The sequence below is a fragment of the Callionymus lyra genome, chromosome 8 (genome assembly GCF_982586985.1).
Source record: "Callionymus lyra chromosome 8, fCalLyr1.hap1.1, whole genome shotgun sequence".
Classification (NCBI taxonomy): domain Eukaryota; kingdom Metazoa; phylum Chordata; class Actinopteri; order Syngnathiformes; family Callionymidae; genus Callionymus; species Callionymus lyra.
Window position 1 is genome coordinate 22,175,498 of NC_141825.1, and position 19,989 is coordinate 22,195,486.

General features: G+C 36.9%; 1 protein-coding gene across 1 annotated transcript in view; it reads left to right on the forward strand.

Annotated features, from left to right (window-relative positions):
- The window catches only part of LOC148074016 (copine-8-like), a 79,002-nt gene that overhangs the window by 12,122 nt on the left and 46,891 nt on the right, over positions 1 to 19,989 (forward strand). The window contains exons 2-4 of the mRNA XM_087797351.1: positions 5,697 to 5,737; positions 14,585 to 14,631; positions 16,551 to 16,654. Coding sequence (XP_087653477.1) covers positions 5,697 to 5,737; positions 14,585 to 14,631; positions 16,551 to 16,654 — 192 coding nt within the window. The remainder of the gene's footprint in view (positions 1 to 5,696; positions 5,738 to 14,584; positions 14,632 to 16,550; positions 16,655 to 19,989) is intronic.

Here is a 19,989-nt window from a genome sequence, read left to right on the forward strand (position 1 = left end):
ACAAGCAAACAACTCTACCATCTGAGCTATGACAAGTTTTGTCAAGCTGAAAGCAAACAAGCAACTTGTTTTGCAGCGAGGCAGCCCCGGAAACCCACATGTGTCAATCTCTAGCGTCAGTCCCTAAGTCATTTCATGTCGCCTGTCAGCTGGTTGGCTTAAAATCAATACATCATCCATGTTGTTGACACATAACTGTGATTGGGTCTCTAGTTTCGATTAGAACCAGGACTAGCTTTCCAATTTTCCAGGAATAATTTAAAAAAATTGATTAGTAGCATCAACGCCCAGTCTGCAAACAGTTTGTATTTCTGGCATGGTGACTGACCAAAACTGGGAGACTGGGAGCTTCTGCTACGAAGAATCTTAAAATAAAGACCTATTTTAGTTTTTGCAGGAACAATAACTTATGCCAAGGCTTCAATACAGACGAGCATTGGTATCTGAATGTTTTAAAGTTTGTCTTTTTGGACGTTGATAATTTTAGCCCCTTATATTGGCATACATTGTTGGCTATGAATCCAAAAATACATGAATAATCTCAACGCTTAGTGGACATGATGGTGAGTAGATAATGAGTTTGAATTTTGGGTGAACTATCCCGTTTAAGAATAGATCCTTATCTAAGAACGAGGTTACGGATTTTAACAATTACTAAAACATGTGTTGAAGGACTTTGATTGGAGTGTTTTATGAAGAACAAACATAGATAATTAACATAGATTTACTTACTATTACTTAGTAGGCACATTTAAATTTTGTTAAGGTGTAAACCTTGACTGTTTAAATATTTTAGTCGTGCATTGGTGGGCAATATAATTTCCTTACTTTATTAGTTAGTAAGGAGGAGTAAAACTAGTTTAAGAGCTCAAACATTTTAGGTCACTTAGGTTATGGTTTCTTCACCAAACAATGAAATATGAAGCCATGCTACTCTGACTCAATTGTTTAAAAAGTAAACTTTTATTATACATTTTTAAATCAAGCTCAAAATTAATTAAGCTAATCCCTGATACAGAGGAGTCAAAAATCTCACAATTCCTCTCATTTCCTTGTTTGTTTCATTACTGTGGAGTTTTTTTTTTATTGGCAACAGAAGCAGCCATCAATTCTACGCGACCTGTCAGCCGATGCTAACTGGTGGTTAAGACTGCAGCTCGTTGGGACCAATTGTCCTGGTGGAAGCTGTCAGAGAAAATAATGAATTCAACTTGCCCGGATCTTGAATGCTGGGGTCTGAAACAAATCATTTTTTTCCCTGCAAGAGTTCGACCGAAAGCCCCAACATTCCATCCCCAGGGACATAACAAAGACCATCACGGTTAGGAAGCAAAAAACAGACCAATTGTCTTATTTAAATTTGTTTTCTTCCACAGTCGTTGACTAACCAAGTGGCCGAAACTGTTTTTATAGCGGCTTCATCTGCACCCATGTGGAAAGAATCTCTTAGATTTTTGACTGTAGGCTTAATTAGGGAATATTCCAAATTAAAAGTGGCAGCAAGTGTGATGTGATGATGCTGATGTGGAGACAAACAAGCACCTCTGACAGCGAGTGTAACTAGTCACGTGACCGTTCTTCATGGAACAATGAAACTTTTCGCTCTCAACTGACGCTACAACAACTACTAATTATATTTAATGATAATAATAATAATGATTAAAAATCAGAATGAGTATGTGTCTCTTTGTACAAAACTCTTTTTTCATTGAAATATTGACATTAGAACATGTTCTTAAGCCCCGCCCACTGAAAACACTTGATTTTTCTGGAGATTAAACCAAGTTTACCATAACCACACCCACTCTGCTGTGATTGGTCAAGCATTGAGGTTTGTCACCAGGTGTAATCAATCCCTGAAGTCTTCACCTCATGGGACTCGTTGTATAAACAAAGCGGGGGTGATTACAGCTGGCTGGAGTGAAGCCATTATTATATCTTAATGGTCTCCACTCTCGTAACCTCTCGTTCGCTGAGATTTAAGACAGAAATTTATAAAGTAATAAGTGATGAGATAAGTCACAAAATTGATTATTCGAAAATAAACTTAACAGCAAAAGTAGTAACTATGTTAACCCTAATCTGCACTTTGGAAAGAGAAAAACCTTTTGTTGTTATTCCATTTGTGTACGCTCTTTTAAGAGTGTTTTACAATGAATAAACACAAACTTACAAAAAAAATGTTCCCAAGACTTTAAATGTAACACTTAAAATAAAATATAAATTGATGACAAAAATGTGTCTTAGGAAAAAAACAACATCATTTGATCTTCTAAAGGTTTCACTCGACAAAGTGCCAATCATTAGTGATGCCTTTACGCTGCTTCATGACACTGTTTGCTTAAAATGATGGGAAGTGTCAGTTAGGTGTTTGCTTAAAGGCAAAGATCTAACAACAAATAGTGCCTCCTAGTGGGCCCCCAAATGTGGACAAGGCTTCATGAAGATTTGTCAACCCATTGCTAGTTATAAAAACCTGTTAAGAGTCTACACTGGGATGTTTCTTCCAACTAGGAGCAGTAGGAAAGCTGTAGAGTAGCAGGCATCCTCAATCTCCACCATGGGTGTGAGGTGAAAATTCCATTTTTCCAGCTTCAAGCTCAAGCACTAGGAATTCTTCGAGGGAAGAAGGAAAGTGATGAGGAAAGCATGAGCTTTGCCCTGTCTCTAATCTCTTCCTCTAATACCTCAGCTACGAGAGCGTCTCTACTTAACATAAGAACAAGGGGTATGCTGGCGACCATTTTATTTTATTTCCTCTATTCTAAAAATAGCCTTCGATTTACTTTTGGCCTCCGGCAGCATGGCTTCACTCAATAAAAAATGATCCACTTACTCTGGGAATTCCAGTCAAGCCAACTGGACCAACATCACCCTCCAAGCAGTGATGCAAGTCCCGAGATCGGTGAAGTGCAAACGACTTTCTATGACTACATCCTTAGAAATCTTGTGCATGGACTGTCCTAACAAACCCACGCGATGGGTTTGTATTGGCAATAATCCAGCGATAAGATGCGTATCACGATACACAGTTAACGACATGAGATATTGTGATACTATGGGATCAAGGATATATATTTATAGTATAGAACTTGACTCTGGTGTTGCGGAATTCACAACCCCAAATATGTCCAAACATCAGCTTTAAAAGCTACTGGAGCTGACTGTATCCTCTCGTACCCAGTCATTGCAAGGATCTTGTTGAATTTTATTATATTAAGTTTAATTTGTGTAATGGCTGCTGCCATCTAGCTGCTGGAAGTTTAATTGCAACACAAAACTGAACTCTGTGAATATTTTCATGCAAATAAAAATAAGGCATTTATTTGAAATACAAACCATAAAATAACTATATATATATATAGCTGGCTGTAATCACACCTGCTATTTTTATACAATGAGTGCCTTGGATGTGGAGACTTCCAGGATTGATGACGACAGTCAGATATAAAGACAGTGAAAACCTCAATGTTTGACCAATCAGAGTAGAGTGGGTGTGGTTATGGTAAACAAGATTTAATCTCCAGAGTGGGTGGACATTAAGCATATTTTCTAATGTGAATATTTCAATTATTGTTTTGTCCAAACAGAAATATACTGATAAGTACAATGGAGATCCAACATCTATTTAAGACACACTTAAATCAACTCAAAACTCTTCTCTGAAATCCATACTTTCATAAAACCCTAATAGAAAGAAGCTTGTTTGGAAATATTGCTGCTAATAAATGTGGATTTTTAGATGATTCCATGATGGAAATCTAATGTCCATTATTATTATCTTTATTATTATATTTGTTTACAATTATATTTCCATGATGATCTAGTCATTTCTAGTCTCATCAGCCGACCTCCTGCAGACGGCTGCTATAAAAGGCTTATGGGTTTTTGATGTAGGATCTGACAGCAGTACATGGTGGGTCAGATGGTGTTGTTAAAGCTCCTCAAAGCCCTGGAGACCTTCACGCTGTCAGAGAGCAGGTGACGTAACATGGCGGGGTCTCCCCTCTCCACGGACCGTGGCTGCTCCTCCACGCCCGCCTATGTTGGCAGTCGGCAGCTGTGGTTCGTCTCTTCCGAGTGCATATTTAATTCCCTCTGAGCTGTTTAACCACCTCGTACTTCCCTGTGCATCTGCTCCGTGATGGGACTCCTCCATCACGACCACGTGAACATGGATTGGAGTTTCATGTAAATTTGATGGTCGACTCTGCCGACATCACTGGAGCCGAGGAGGAGAAAAAAAAAATCTTCTCTGTACATTTGAAATATAAATGGGCTCCAGTTGGAAGTTTACTTTCCAGTGGTTGCTTCTGCCGCCGACGGAATTGTCAAGCGAGTCGGAAAATCCGCAGGTAAACATGTCATTAGAGCCGGAAGGGGACGCGAGCTAAATGGGTCTTAATGATGTTGTTAGATTCCAGGCGAGTGGCACGATATCAGGAAGTGTTCGATGCTTAAACATGCAGTTTGTATGAGGTGAGATCAAACTAAGCTGCTTCTCTTCTTCACAGTTTTGTTAGTCATTTAAGCAAAGAAGAAACTTTCATTTAATAATGATAGCACACATTCATAGTTTAATGGCGGGGATAACCTTAAAAAAAAGCAACTACTCTTGTAACTGCTGGTTTTTGAAATACAAAGAAAAGTTGTTGTATTATTTATTCTTATTGCAAAAAGAACGAGCTTGTGTCGCTTAAATATATTTAATTTATATATTTTTTATTTTTCTGTCATTTGAGAAATAGGTAAACTCAGAATCAAGTTTTTAAATAAAGTTTAACCGTACATCAATTTGAATATACAAAGGGGCGTAGATGGAATCGTACAGAACTGGATGTGCTACAGCAATCCTAAAAGAACATAGAAAGATCTTGTTCATTGATTTGATTGCAGGCTTTTGATTGATTTTTTCTTTTCTAGTCACACTTTTTTTCTGAGAGAAATCATTCAAAGGTTTCTGGATCCAGACTGTAATCGGGTCCTTGTCCTTTTATGGACATTTCCAGAAAGTTTCATTGAAATCTGCCTCAAACCGTTGAATTTTTTACCAATAAAATCTAAGTTTGTTGAACACAGAGTTAACAGTTTACTAGTGATGTGTGTTGATGAGGCTTCGTGAAACAGCCGATGAAACACCACTATACAGCGTCTTTCTTTAGAAAGACCATGAGATGTCACTCTCTGCTTTATAGCCTTTTGCTCTGATCTACTTATTCGATGAAACGTGGCATCGATTACAAACTAAGAGTGCCATCTAATGGTCTTTAAAAATAAAGACACTGTATCATGAAACCTCATCAGCTGTTTCACAAAGCCTCATCAACTCATCACTAGCGTTTATCTACATTTAAGGTTATTGTAAAAAATAATAAATACATATAACAGAGTTTTTACATTTGGGAATTGGTGAAGCTTCATGAAAAAGTGTCATATTCGTTAGAGCTCAATAGATGGCGCCCTCAATTTAAGAATGACGTGAGATTTCACTAGAATACATGCTTAATGGATTATAAAGCAGACAGTGACCTCTAGTGGGTTCTAACTCTAAGACACTGTTTCATGAAGCTTCATCAACACGTCACTCTTTCTTTTGGGTTATTAAGCCAAATCAATTCCATGTGCTTAAAAAACAAAAAAATAACTTTTTCTTTTTTTTTTACAATGCTTTAACATGTATCTTTTGTGTTTTGCAGAAACCTGCTGGACAGAGACACATTCTCCAAGTCTGATCCTAGTAAGTACACACTCACACACTCACACACTCACACACACACACACACACTCATGCACACACACAGCTCTTAGATGAAATGCACACACAATAAACTATACATTAACATACAATTGTGCATAAGCAGAGACACAAACTGCTCTGCTTCAGATATATAGCTTCACAAAAACTTTCCCTAAAACACACACTCTCACACACACATAGACACACACAGAAAATGTGTCCAGGCTGTGTGAATCAGTGTATATTTGCATATGTCAGGGGTTGTATTCGTCACTGTTCTCTGCTCCCATACGTGGGTGAGGGAAGCCAAATCCTCCTCACACACAAACTGCCCATTTCCCTTCTCCCAGACACATCGTACCACACATCCACTCATCCCTGGGCAGCAGGGGTTCCATTCAGGAACCAGTGAATGCTTCAAAAAGCCCAGTTGGAAAACCACAAGCTGGATTTGAGGACATGTGTCGTTTCACATTCTGTATGAATGTCGCACACGAGGGGATCTTCTGGTGTTGAGTAAACCTTGGGCACAAGGGTTGATATTGAACTTGTTTTTTTTTGTGTTTTAAGACACACAAAAACGCTTGTGTTACTATTATAGTGTTGGCACTTCCAACTATGAGTATATGCGATACGATACATATCCCGATACAGTGTCAACGATGCGATGTATTGTGATACTGGAGGAACACAGGACTCTGGTGTTGCAGAAATTACAGACAACATGACTCCTGAAGAAGAAGTTCATTTGTTTTGAAACCAAAATATGTCCAAACATCATCTTTAAAATCTGCTGGAGTCGACTGTATCCTCTTGTCCTCAGTCTTCTTACAGGAATTACTTTAGTTAACACACGCACTTGACTGAAATATAAACCAAAAAAGAAATATGGTAAAATATAATATGATTAGAAAGCCAAAAAACGAATACATATAACTATATATATCAATTTATTTTAATAATACAAAAATACTGTGCGATACAGTGTTTTTATAAAAAAATCGAGTAATATTTTCTTACACACCTTCTTCCAACCCACATAGTGGGTAAAAAGAAAAAAAAAATCTAATAATTTGATAAATAAAAATCCTTGTTCTTGCTGTATAATATTACTGATACATTTAAAGCAAATTTTCTATATTCAAAGTGCTAATTTCCAAAAATCTATCTAATTTCCCACATTTTGTGGTAAACATTCAACACTTTTAAAATTTGCGTGAAATAAAAGCTTTTAAGAATATAGGAAACGCAATAGATTTTGGACAAAAATTGTATGGTTTCCATTTTATAATGAGCTGTCGAAGCTTTATCAATCTTCTTTTAAGATAACACTGTATACAGTCAAACACCCGCCAAACTTGGATCCTCGTACGCCCCCTGATTCCATCCTCTCACTGCCCAGACAGTCTTAACAAGCCTGACTTTACCTCGTGGAAGAAAGCCGCCTACAAAGATGACTGGTGTTTGTGCGTCAACGCTGACATACTATTTGGATTTCCGCTCAGCGTCCCACACTGTTTTTAGACACCATCGTGCTCAGCAGGAACCAATAGTGTAAGCTTGACAAATGTACTATTTTTCGACCGGAATTCAGAGGAGGAGATTGAAACCTGGTCCACAAGAATCTTGATGAAAACACTCATAACTTAGATTAGATTTCATTGTAATTTGGACTTGAATAGTTGATTGCATAGATTATTAAATACATATTTAATCAAGAAAACGTCTATTTTTATGTGTAAAATAAAATTACTACTATTTTCTCGAGATTCTACATTTTAAAATTAAATCCAATTCCTCCAAAATAATGCTGAAAAAATATTCAAGCGAAAATCTTTTTTTATTAAACCTGTGTTTGAGGTTTAATTCAAATTATATTTTGTGACATTTACACAATTACACAACGCTCTTCTTTTATATATAAGAAAAAAACGCAATTCATATTACATATGAGTACAAACATTCCTATACTGTGTTTATAAAAGAACCACATTTTTGTACCAAGCTTCCAAATATAGGCACTAATAAGAAATATATTCATAGTTTCATGTAATTGTCAGACACGGAAGCCAGAGATGTTGACTTTTTTAAAGCGTGGACAGCGATTCATGGTATCAGGTCACAAGTGCGCCCTGAGCAGCTTTTCAGATTTCCTAATTAAGAGCCAACTCTGCCAGAGGTTTTCCTATATTTCTCCATTAAAGGTAGCAACACTCACAGCATTACTGCTTACAAACACAGCGTTTGAAAACACAATGAGAAGATTAACATTTATAAATATTAAGCTCATAATGTGAGTCCATGAGTACTTTGTGGTGTTTTCATTTGACTCATTATCTTGTCATAAAACCATTTAGATGATGAGGGAACTAAGAGAAAATGGCTGCACTTAAATATCGTGATATATATTTTTACGTTACTGTATTGATATTTGAAAGCCCTGTACTGTGATTAAAAAACAACAACAATATAGATTTATATTTTTGGCTTTGAAATCTTATTTTATTTTATAGTTTATATTTGAATAAAGTTGTTATAAAATAAAATAATTGGATTTGTTGTTTCACAAGTATCATGCAAATATTAACAGCGTTTGTTCATTTATGTGTTACAATTAAACTTAAAGGAAAAATAAAATCCTGCGAGATCCTGCTGTTGACTGAGGACGAGAGGATACAGTCGACTCCAGCAATCTTTTTAAAGCTGATGTTTGGATATATTTTGGTTTCAAAACAAATGAAATCAGTTGCTACTGAGCACAAGAGGATACAGTGACTCCAGCAGCTTTTAAAGCTGATGTTTGGATATATTTTGGTTTCAAAACAAATGAAAGCAGTTGCTACTGAGCACGAGAGGATACAGTCGACACCAGCAGCTTTTTGAAACTGATGTTTTGATATATTTTGGTTTCAAAAGAAATGAAACCAGTTGCTACTGAGGACGAGAGGATACAGTCGACTCCAGCAACTTTTAAAGCTGATATTTGGACTTATTTTGGTTTCAAAACAAATGAAACCAGTTGCTACTGAGGACGAGAGGATACAGTCGACTCCAGCAGCTTTTTAAAGCTGATATTTGGACTTATTTTGGTTTCAAAATAAATGAAACCAGTTGCTACTGAGCACAAGAGGATACAGTGACTCCAGCAGCTTTTTAAAGCTGATGTTTGGACATATTTTGGTTTCAAAACAAATGAAAGCAGTCGCTACTGAGCATGAGATGATACAGTCGACTCCAGCAGCTTTTAAAGTTAATGTTTGGACATATTTTCAAAACAAATGAAAGTAAGTACGACTTTCACGAGTCATGTGGTCTGTAGATTGTTCAACAACAGAGTCAAGTACTCGACAATACTACACATATATCCTTCTTACTACAGTATTGCAATATACCATATTGTTGCTTCTGTAAGTAAGTACCGTCAGATTCTTGCCAGTACACACACCTAAAGGTGACCAAGTCAAAAGAAAGATACTGTATTTTTCTCGTCACAGTTCTTTTCGTACTTGCTGTGCGTTCACTAGCTCACCGTGCGAGTGCTGTTGGATAAAAGCCGTCTAAAAATAAACATGAAGGGAAGAAAATACTTTCTCGGAGACATGATGAGACGTTCAAGCCTCTTTTCATTCTCTCACCATTGTGTCCCGCAAGTGATCGTTCATGACACCGTCAGCGCTCCTCATTTACAGGTTCTCCCTTCACGTCTTTCCCGGCGGACCCACAGGTTTTTTTTCGTTTTTTTTAAAGCCTGTGTGTGTGTGAACTCATGAGGGTCCCAGAATCATGGGATGTACCTTAATGTGTCAGACATTGGGAGAAGAAGAGGATGAGCATCCCAACCTCCCCCCCCCCCCCACAACGCTTATACAAGGAGGCACTTGTGCTGCGTCCATGTCTCTGCTGTGCTGACAGCACTGGCCCCAGTCACACAGCATTAGAGCGCCTCAGCAGACACACACACACACACACACACACACACAGAAAAGCACACATATTCACAGCCTCGGGCATCTTCACATACATTCATATTAGTTTATAAAGCTGGACAACAATCCGCTGTTTTTGTTTGTGCACGCATCCATGCCTCGCTCTCACTGTGTTGTGTGTCCGCCTTTGATCAGGCGTAGATGGCGCCGACACGAGTCATACGACAGACGTTCCAGATACATACGTCCTCGTCGACTCCAACTATAGAAACGGCACGTGCTTCGTATTGCCTTTCAAGTGATTGGCAGTTGAGTTTTTTTTTCCTATTTCCCAGCACAATGATGTGGAGAGCATGTGTCATGCGACGCATCACGGCAAGATAAAAGGATAACTCCATGTTCAACCAGCTGAGCCCCAGCTCGCTGCACAACATACGCCGCCACGCGAGTTAATGCACTTTTGCCTCGTGTGTCCATCCAAAGTGGATAAAACAAGGTTGGATTTTATCCAAGAGAATGAAAATCTTTTGAAAATAACACAACAACAATACAACACATAATAACATTAACGTTGCTCCAAAAAATAATAAATATTTATAAAGATAAAAGTCCTTTTTTACTCATAATATACTTTCAAATTACGGATATCAGTGGATTTTAAGTCGTGGGTCGGGACCCAAAGTTATATCGCAAGAATCTAGCGACATGATACAAGTACGACGGTAGAGTCGTACTCTTGATGAAGTGGAAACTGCTTTTATTTGTTTTGAAACCAAAATATGTCCAAACATCAGCTTTAAAATCTGCTGGAGTCGACTGTATCCTCTTGTCCTCAGTCATCTTGCATAGCTGGGGAGGAAGTAATGATTGCTGCCATCTAGCAACTGGGAGTTTATTTGCTACACAAAGATGAACAAATTACATGAAAATTTTACTGTGACAGTTGTAAATGAAAAAAATCGATATATATATTATTTAAAATACACTTTATTAAACTGAAAAAAAGAGATGAATGAACTATGTTAAAAATAATGATTTAAAGCCAACCACCCCTGGAAAATACTGCGATATATATTGGCGAAGCAATATTTTTTAAACGCTCCTTGTTAAAACATAGATAGACTTGAAAAAACTATTGACATTTTATCCAAAATGCTTCTTTAATTATGACTCTTGACGAAGTTGTAACTGCTTTCATTTGTTTTGAAACCAAAATATGTTCAAACATCAGCTTTAAAAGCTGCTGGAGTCGACTGTATCCTCTTGTCCTCAGTCATCTTGCATAGCTGGGGAGGAAGTAATGATTGCTGCCATCTAGTAACTGGAAGTTTATTTGATACACAAAGATGAACAAATTACATGAAAATTTTACTGTGACAGTTGTAAATGAAAAAAATCGATATATATATTATTTAAAATACACTTTATTAAACTGAAAAAAGAGATGAATGAACTATGTTAAAAATAATGATTTAAAGCCAACCACCCCTGGAAAATACTGCGATATATATTGGCGAAGCAATTTAAACGCTCCTTGTTAAAACATAGATAGACTTGAAAAAACGATTGACATTTTATCCAAAATGCTTCTTTAATCGTGACTCTTGACGAAGTTGTAACTGCTTTCATTTGTTTTGAAACCAAAATATGTCCAAACATCGACTTTCAAATCTGCTGGAGCCGACAGTATCCTCTGGTCTACAAAAAAACAAGATATGATTTAAAGGTCAAAAAGAAAATACAGTGCTGCCATTTACCTTGAAAAAAAAAAAAGATATATCGCCGGATCGATATTTGCAGGACCTTTAATGTCTTATTTTGAAACACCAAAAGTGTTTTTTAAAGCCAAAAGATTATCTTTCTTTCATTGGGATTTTAAAAGACGTCATTTCTAATAAGTTTATTTTGTTAGTTTCTATTAAACCTCAAGTTTTTGTTGCAGAACATGGTTGAGAAACGACTTATTAAAACAGAGACTGCAGTTCTATTACCGTTGAGCGTTGTCCTTCTATTTTTCAAAACGTTAAGTTTTATATTATAGTTTATGATTGCGTAATGTCTTCCAATGAAAAAGGCAAGACACGTAAAAGCATAAAAATTTACAAAAATGTTTTAAATCTTATCCAAAAATGTCACTCCTGCAATTTTGATTCAATATATTTGTATTGACCCATAGGTGTCATTCCAGGTACGCAAAGTAGTATAGGTAAGAGTAGTCAGTTGATGTGATACGATCAAAGAAAAGGCAAAACATTTTAAAACAAAAAGAGTCCCAAATGGAGAGTATTTTGCCACTTTTCTCAGCAGGTGTTGCGTTTGAGGCATGAGCTGAACAGGAAAAACAACTTACGGTAATTTAAAATGTGCTCATCCAATGATGTTGCTGCAATAGGACCGTCGAACAAAAGGTTCATCCAACGATACTATTCATAATAATTGAGTTTTAATGTAGCCATCAACTCGAGGAAGACAGATCAGTACAACACTATACAGTAAACACCATCTTTGACACTCTCACATTCTCACATTTCCCCCCCGAGATCCAACCGTTAATGAAGCCATACACATACAACTTAACGTGTTCTGGAAGGAATACATTTACACTCACTTAAATTCATGGTTCACCCCCCTCCCCCCCCCTCCTTCTGCTGCCACCTTCTGCTGATTCTGATGCCGTAACGACCACTTATACCATGAAGTGCAATATAAACTTGTTAGCGAGCCGGCAAATGTACGTCAATCACGGCCGTCAAATTACAACGGACATAATTAATGTAATTTCCAGATTAAAGATCACAATGAATAGAAAATAGAAATGTGATACATATAGAGCCTGCACTGGTCTATGAACAGAAACATACAAAATAAATGCTTTGTCGTTATAGTGCTAGTAACACGGCAGTAAAACGATTTGATAAATAATGTGAATTTTAAGCTTCTTTTGTTAGTTCTGAAATGTTTAGTCGTTACGCTGCCATCTCTATTACTACTACTACTACTACTCCTTCTACTACTTCTTCAACTACTTCTACTTCCACTACTACTTCCACTACTACTTCTACTAATACTTCTACTTCTACTTCTACTTCTACTTCTACTTCTTATACTACTACTACTACTTATTCTTCTACGACCACTATTACTACTACTTCTACGACTACCGGTACTACTAGTCATTCTACTACATCGACTATTTCTTCTACTACCACTTTTACTACTTCTCCTACTACTACTACTACTCATTCTACTACTTCGACTACTACTACTTCTACTACTATTATTACTACTGCTAGTACTACTTCTACTACTGCTCATTCTACTACTTCGACTACCCATTATTCTACTCACATTTTTACTACGATTCTCCTACTACTACCACTACTACTTTGATTTCTACTACAACTTCTACTACTACTACTACTCATTCTACTAGGTCGACTACTATTTTTCTACTACAACTATTAATACTAATTCTACTACTACTACTACCACTACTACTACTATTACTACTACTACTACTACTTCTACTACTACTCGTTCTACTACTTCGATTCTAACACTTTTACTACTATTATCCTACTACTACTACTAATTTTACTTCAACCTCTACTACTACTTCTACTTCTACTACAAATTCTACTCATTTCTTTCTTCTTTTTCTTCTTCGGAAACTTGTTACACTCATTTTTACTTTAATATACTAATAAAATACTTTTAAGCATTTACGTTTACACGTTCAGTATTTACACTGCATATTCTTCTGTAAATGCAATACCAAGTTTACCCAACAATCTCTATTTCCTTCTTCAAATCTATAACTTACATAAATCATGATGACCGAATGAACTTTTAAAAATCAATAAATCACATTATGGTTTCCTTTCTTTAGCCGGGTTAGCATCGATCTTTTGGTTCATTACCGCAACTTCATGTCCCGGAAAACTATCATCTTACTCTTACCAACTGCCTGTCTGGGTCTCTTGGCTTCAAGGCTCCCTTCTGGCCTTAATCCATTCTTTAAAAATTGCGACATTTTATAATCCGAAGGGTTCAGAGCACGAGAAATTAAAGTAGCAGTTCATAGTCTGGAAACTACTGTAGTTATTCAACAATATGGTTTTCATTGATTCTATTACAATCTAGTTTTTTTCCATATCGACGCGAGACGAGGCGAGTGAAGCGAACCATTCTGACAAAAACAACCCCATTAAGATCCAACAAACCCTTGCTAATCTATAAGCGACATCATGATAATGAATGCTGCTCCAGCGCTACATACGAACGTCGTCGTCCGATGGTTCACTTTTTCTTAGTTTCTAATTACGGCTCAAAAACATGTTGGCAAAAGTGATTTCCAAGTGTCTCGGGGCTCAGGGGGGCTTTCAAAACGGCGAGTGGTTATCATGAGGGATGTGTGTGCGAGCGCAGAGGCAGCTGCGAGAATGCAAATGAAATGTCATTTTTGTGCCAGCTGATTGCCTCGCTGCCGTCTCCTGGTCCTGTCGTTGAAAAACACTCCAAGACTCACTCAGACAGACACCATCCAAAGTCAGGAAAGAAGGGCTTTCCACTGTTAACCCCCTTCTCCCCCCCCCACCCCCCAATCCTGACTCCTATCCTCAACCACCCACACAAACCCCCATGTCAGGAGCATCATCACCACCGGGAAGAATTGTGACATTTCATGATGGCGTTTTCTACCTTGATGGGACCAGAGAAGCAACACAGTGTCAACTCTCTCCTCAGCATTAAAGATTCTTTAATCAAGCTTTTGTTTTTCTCTCTCTCCCCTCCCCCATCTTTTCTCTCTCCCCCATCTTTTCTCTCTCCCCCATCTTTTCTCTCTCTCCCCCATCTTTTCTCTCTCTCCCCCATCTTTTCTCTCTCCCCCCCCATCTTTTCTCTGTTTTTCCTGTCACAGTTTGTGTGCTGTACACGCAAGGAATAGCCAACAGGGAGTGGAGAGAGGTAAGTTGTGGGTTAAGGTTTTGGGGAATTACAGTTTAAAAAAGGCAGTTTATACCTAAAAGCTTACTACTCATTCTACTACCACAACTATTCTGCTACTACTTTTACAACCATTATTCTACTACTACCTCTACAACTACTTCTACTACAAGTATTATACTACTTCGACTACTACCACTATTCTACTACTACTTCTACTACCATTATTCTACTACTTTGACTACTACTACCTATACTACTACTTATACTACTACTACAACTACTCATTCTACTAATTCGACTACTACCGCTATTCTGCTACTTCTTCTACTACCATTATTCTACTACTACCTCTACTACTACTTCTACTACCATTATTCTACTACTACCTCTACTACTACTTCTACTACCATTATTCTACTACTTTGACACTACTACCTGTACTACCATTATTCTACTACTTTGACATTACTACCTCTACTACCATTATTCTACTACTTTGACTACTACTACCTCTTCTACTACTTCTACTTCTTCTACTACTACGACTACTCATTCCACTACTTTGACTACTACCACTATTCTGCTACTACTTCTACTACCATTATTCTACTACTTTGACTACTACGACCTATACTACTACTTCTACTTCTACTACTACTACAACTACTCATTCTACTATTTCGACTACTACCACTATTCTGCTACTACTTCTACTACCATTATTCTACTACTACCTCTACTACCATTATGCTACTACTTTGACTGGTGCTACCTCTTCTACGACTTCTACTTCTTCTATTACTACGACTACTCATTCCAATACTTTGACTACTACCACTATTCTGCTACTACTTCTACTACCATTATTATACTACTTCAACTACTGCTACCTCTACTACTATCTCTACCACTACTTCTACGTCTACTTCTACGACTTCTACTTCTACTAGTACCTCTACTACTACTACTACTACTACTCATTCTACTACTTTATTTTTCTTCTTCTCTCTTTTCTCCTTCCCCTTCTTCCTTTTTTTCTTCTTCACAATTATTTAACAGTTTTCACATCAGTCTTTCTCCTTAATGCCATCATTTTAACTTTGAATAATACTAAAATATTTTCAAGCATTTCAGTTTGACACTGCATTTTACTCTGGAAATGTTATTCATCAAGTTATATTCTATTATATAGTGCAGGGTGAAGAAAGGGACTCCATGTTTGACGTATGGTTGAGGAATAAAAACATGTAACCCTTGTGTTATCTCAGGGTCAACATAGTTGTTTTTGGGCCTTCGGGTCACCTTGACCCTGCGATAACACGTGTTAACAAGGGTTAAATAGCTAATAAATAATGCAGTGCACATTGATAAAAAAAAAGTCATTTGATTGTATAATTTTGATCAGTGGTTGGCACTTAAATTTCCTCAGGGGCCACATTTTATACAATGGCTGTTGTGAGGGGCCTTCATGCAGAAATAATACAGAGAAACATATAAAATCTGGCTTAAGATGCTATAATTATTTAATTTTTTATTGTAATTTAAATATCTTTAAAGAAAATCACATAAAAGCACTTTTTGCCAAATACATATAAAAAAGATTAACTCCAACCAATTTTTGTTTTAATTGACAAAAATCATCTAAATAAAATCATGCAAAAAACATTACATTTAAGATAGTTTAAGATGAAATACATGCAGAGAAAAACAGCAGAAAGAAACTGAACAACAATCTTCCTCTGGTGGCCCTAAAGCTAGTTGAGTTTGGATGCCTGTTTTATCCCTTGTTTTATCTAAGCGGTCAAAGTGACACAAAGGCCCGAAAACAAATGTATTTTTGGTATCTCTTGTTTTGTTTCTGGGTCAAAATGTGTCAATTTTTACTAATTTAAACCTCTTAAACTAACAGTATCATGATGTTTTTTTGTTTTTCACAGTTTGGCAGGACAGAGGTCATCGACAACACTTTAAACCCAGACTTTGTCCGCAAATTCATGGTGGACTATTTTTTTGAGGAGCGACAAAACCTGCGTTTTGACCTGTAAGTACAAAATTGATTTTTTTCTTCTTCTACTAACCTGTTTGTGTGTGTGTTTGCCGACGGTGCGTGCAAGTGTGCATGTAGGCGTGGGCGTTTAGAGTGCTGCTTTGTGTGGAGAAAACTTGAGACTGAAATATTCATGGTCTGTGCAGAGGGAGATGTACTTCTCCGTTTTAAATAAAAGAAAAATTTTCATGGCATTGGTTTTCATCGCACTTCACTTTAAATTTGCCACGTCACAAAATTCTGCGAGACAAAATAACTTCAATGTGTTTTACGACCATTCTGAAGATATTAAATCGATCTTTATTTGCCGGCGAACAAAGTACTTATACGGCAGAAGTTAAATCCTAAAACTCATTCTTTCAATCACAACCATTTAATAGGACTTCTTACTGATATAACTACTACTACTACTACTACTAATGCAGTCTCTTGACCTGGTATACTGTATCTACTATCCTCACCACCACGGCTCATTTTACTCTTTAACCCTATGTTGTTTCTGGGTCAAGGTGAACGACCTACACCCCTGCATATGAATTTCTTCCCGGAGATAACACAAGGGATACCACAAACACATTTGTTTTCATGACTTGAGGTCACCTTGACCCAGAAGCAAAACAAGGTATAGCACAAACAGATTTGTTTGTGGGCCTACAGGTATCCTTCACCCTGAGATAACACAAGTGTTGCCACAAACACATTTGTTTTCGGGCCTTCGGGTCACCTTCAACCTGAGCTAACACAAGGGATACCACAAACACATTTGTTTTCTGGCCTTCGAGTCACCTTAACCCCGAGATAACACAAGGGATACCACAAAAACATTTGTTTATCCGGCATTCGGGTCACCTTCACCCTGAGCTAACACAAGGAAGGGATACCACACACACATTTGTTTTAAGGTCTTCGGGTCACCTTGACCCTGAGATTACAACAGTGATACCACAAACACATTTGTTTTAAGGCCTTCGGGTCAACTTGACCCTGAGATTACAACAGTGATACCACAAACACATTTGTTTTAAGGTCTTCGGGTCAACTTGACCCTGAGATTACAACAGTGATACCACAAACACATTTGTTTTAAGGCCTTCGGGTCAACTTGACCCTGAGATTACAACAGTGATACCACAAACACATTTGTTTTAAGGTCTTCGGGTCAACTTGACCCTGAGATTACAACAGTGATACCACAAACACATTTGTTTTAAGGCCTTCGGGTCAACTTGACCCTGAGATTACAACAGTGATACCACAAACACATTTGTTTTAAGGTCTTCGGGTCACCTTGACCCTGATATCACACAAGGGTTAACAACTGCTTCAATAACGCTACAGCTGTCATGCCTTAATTTGTAACTATTGTTTCAACCACTCCTGTACTTTTACTAGTTCTTCTCTTACTTAAACTAGTTTCTCTACACATACTAATTCTCTTCCGTTATTATATTATCTAGTAGTACAGGTTAGACAACTGTTTATATTTACTTCCATGGCCAGTTACCATAGGTCCACTTTGACCCAAACATGTCCTCTTTCTGGGACTTTTACTATACTTACTATACTTTTACTAGTATTTTTCAACATCTCTAAGAAGCCTGGTCAAATGTATTCTTTAGAATTTAAAATATGTGTTCAACCTAACTAGAAGCGCTTTAAAAAAATACTTGACACAAACTGAAAGAGCCTCTTTCAGAGGATTATCATCCATCAACTCGGATTTAACAATACAAAGGGAAATAATAATGTCATTATAAGCATGATTTATACAATTTAAAAAACCTGACCTTGTTATGTACTGTTTAGTAAGTACAACTCTAGACTTAGGAACCAAATGTAATTACATTGACTCAGTGTAACACATGACTGTTTATATTTGATCAACTGAAGAGCTAAAGAGCCACTCGTGTCGACATGTTGTCATTCTAAAGAATGTCACTTTGGTCACGTTTACGCCACAAGTTGAGCCGTCAGAGTCATTAGAATAATTCACCTTTATTGTTCTCTCGTGCGTGAGTGTGTTCTTCCTATGGTCGCTCATGAAATATGGAGAGGGTCTTTTGTGGCGTGCCAGCCGAGCCCCCTGCTGCTCGCCAGCGGTGGGAGGTCAGCGTGGACGTCCATCTCGGTGCTGGCGGTTCTGTGTGCTCTTGGTTTGTTTTGTTAGTAGAAGGAATAAAACGTGTGTGACGAGATGCAACATCTATGATGATCATGTGACCAGTGTGTTGTCCACAGGATAAAACAATAATATTGTTATCGTCACAACATGCATGATGAGGACACAGTTAGCTTTGGCTAATGTTGCTAGCTTGTTTTAAACACCTCAAAAAACCTCATATATATAATATATTAGAAAATAATTGGGTTTTTTTTGGAACCTTCCAAGAAATCATCCAATAAAAAACAATTCAACCTTTCAAATATAGATATTATTAAATTAAATTAGTGGAAAATTAATTCAATCCTTTCAAAAAAACGTGACATTCATTCAATATTACTGAGCTACTGCCATACAAACACACATTGTAAAACAAAGCTGTGTTTACAAACAATATGTTCATTTATTTAAAGCATTTGTACAACACAATTATCAGCAAATTATTTACATCTCAACAAAATTACATTTAAAATATTTGGTAGGTGGTGCACACGTCAGTGTAATAACACATTACACAGCTACATTTGGATTTCACTAAAAATATTTATGGTTTTTAATCAACTAAAACTGAAGCGATCCCACAATAAAATAAACAAACCTCAACCTTTAATTGACTAAAACCAGGATTAAACAAAAACATGTCAGTCTAGTTGTGATTTAATCTGGTTTTGTGTATATATAATAGTTTTTAACAATACTATATTGATTTTCAAGAGCTCTGTATGGATTTTATTTACCATTAAGATGCAAATATTCACTGCAGTTATTCATTTTTTGTGTTGCAATTAAACTTCCAGCCAATCCACAGCTGCCTTTAAGTCCTCTGCAGCTAAAAGAACATTGAAATCCTGAGAGATGACTGAGGACGAGAGGATAAAGTCGACTCCTGCTGATTTTTAAAGCTGATGTTTGGAAATATTTTGTTTTCAAAACAATTTAAAAATAGTAACGACTTCATAAAGAGTCGTGTAAAAGAAGAATTTACGCTGCTTTAAAGTCCTTCAGATCACTTTAGGATTTAGACTAATATCCCACAAAATATCATAAGATAAGAACTTGCATGAAATTGATGATAAAACATCATATTTTAGTGATGTTTGGCAAAGATGACAGATTTATGACGCCTTAAATTAAGAATTATCTCATGTTTTGGTCATTGATTCCCCAA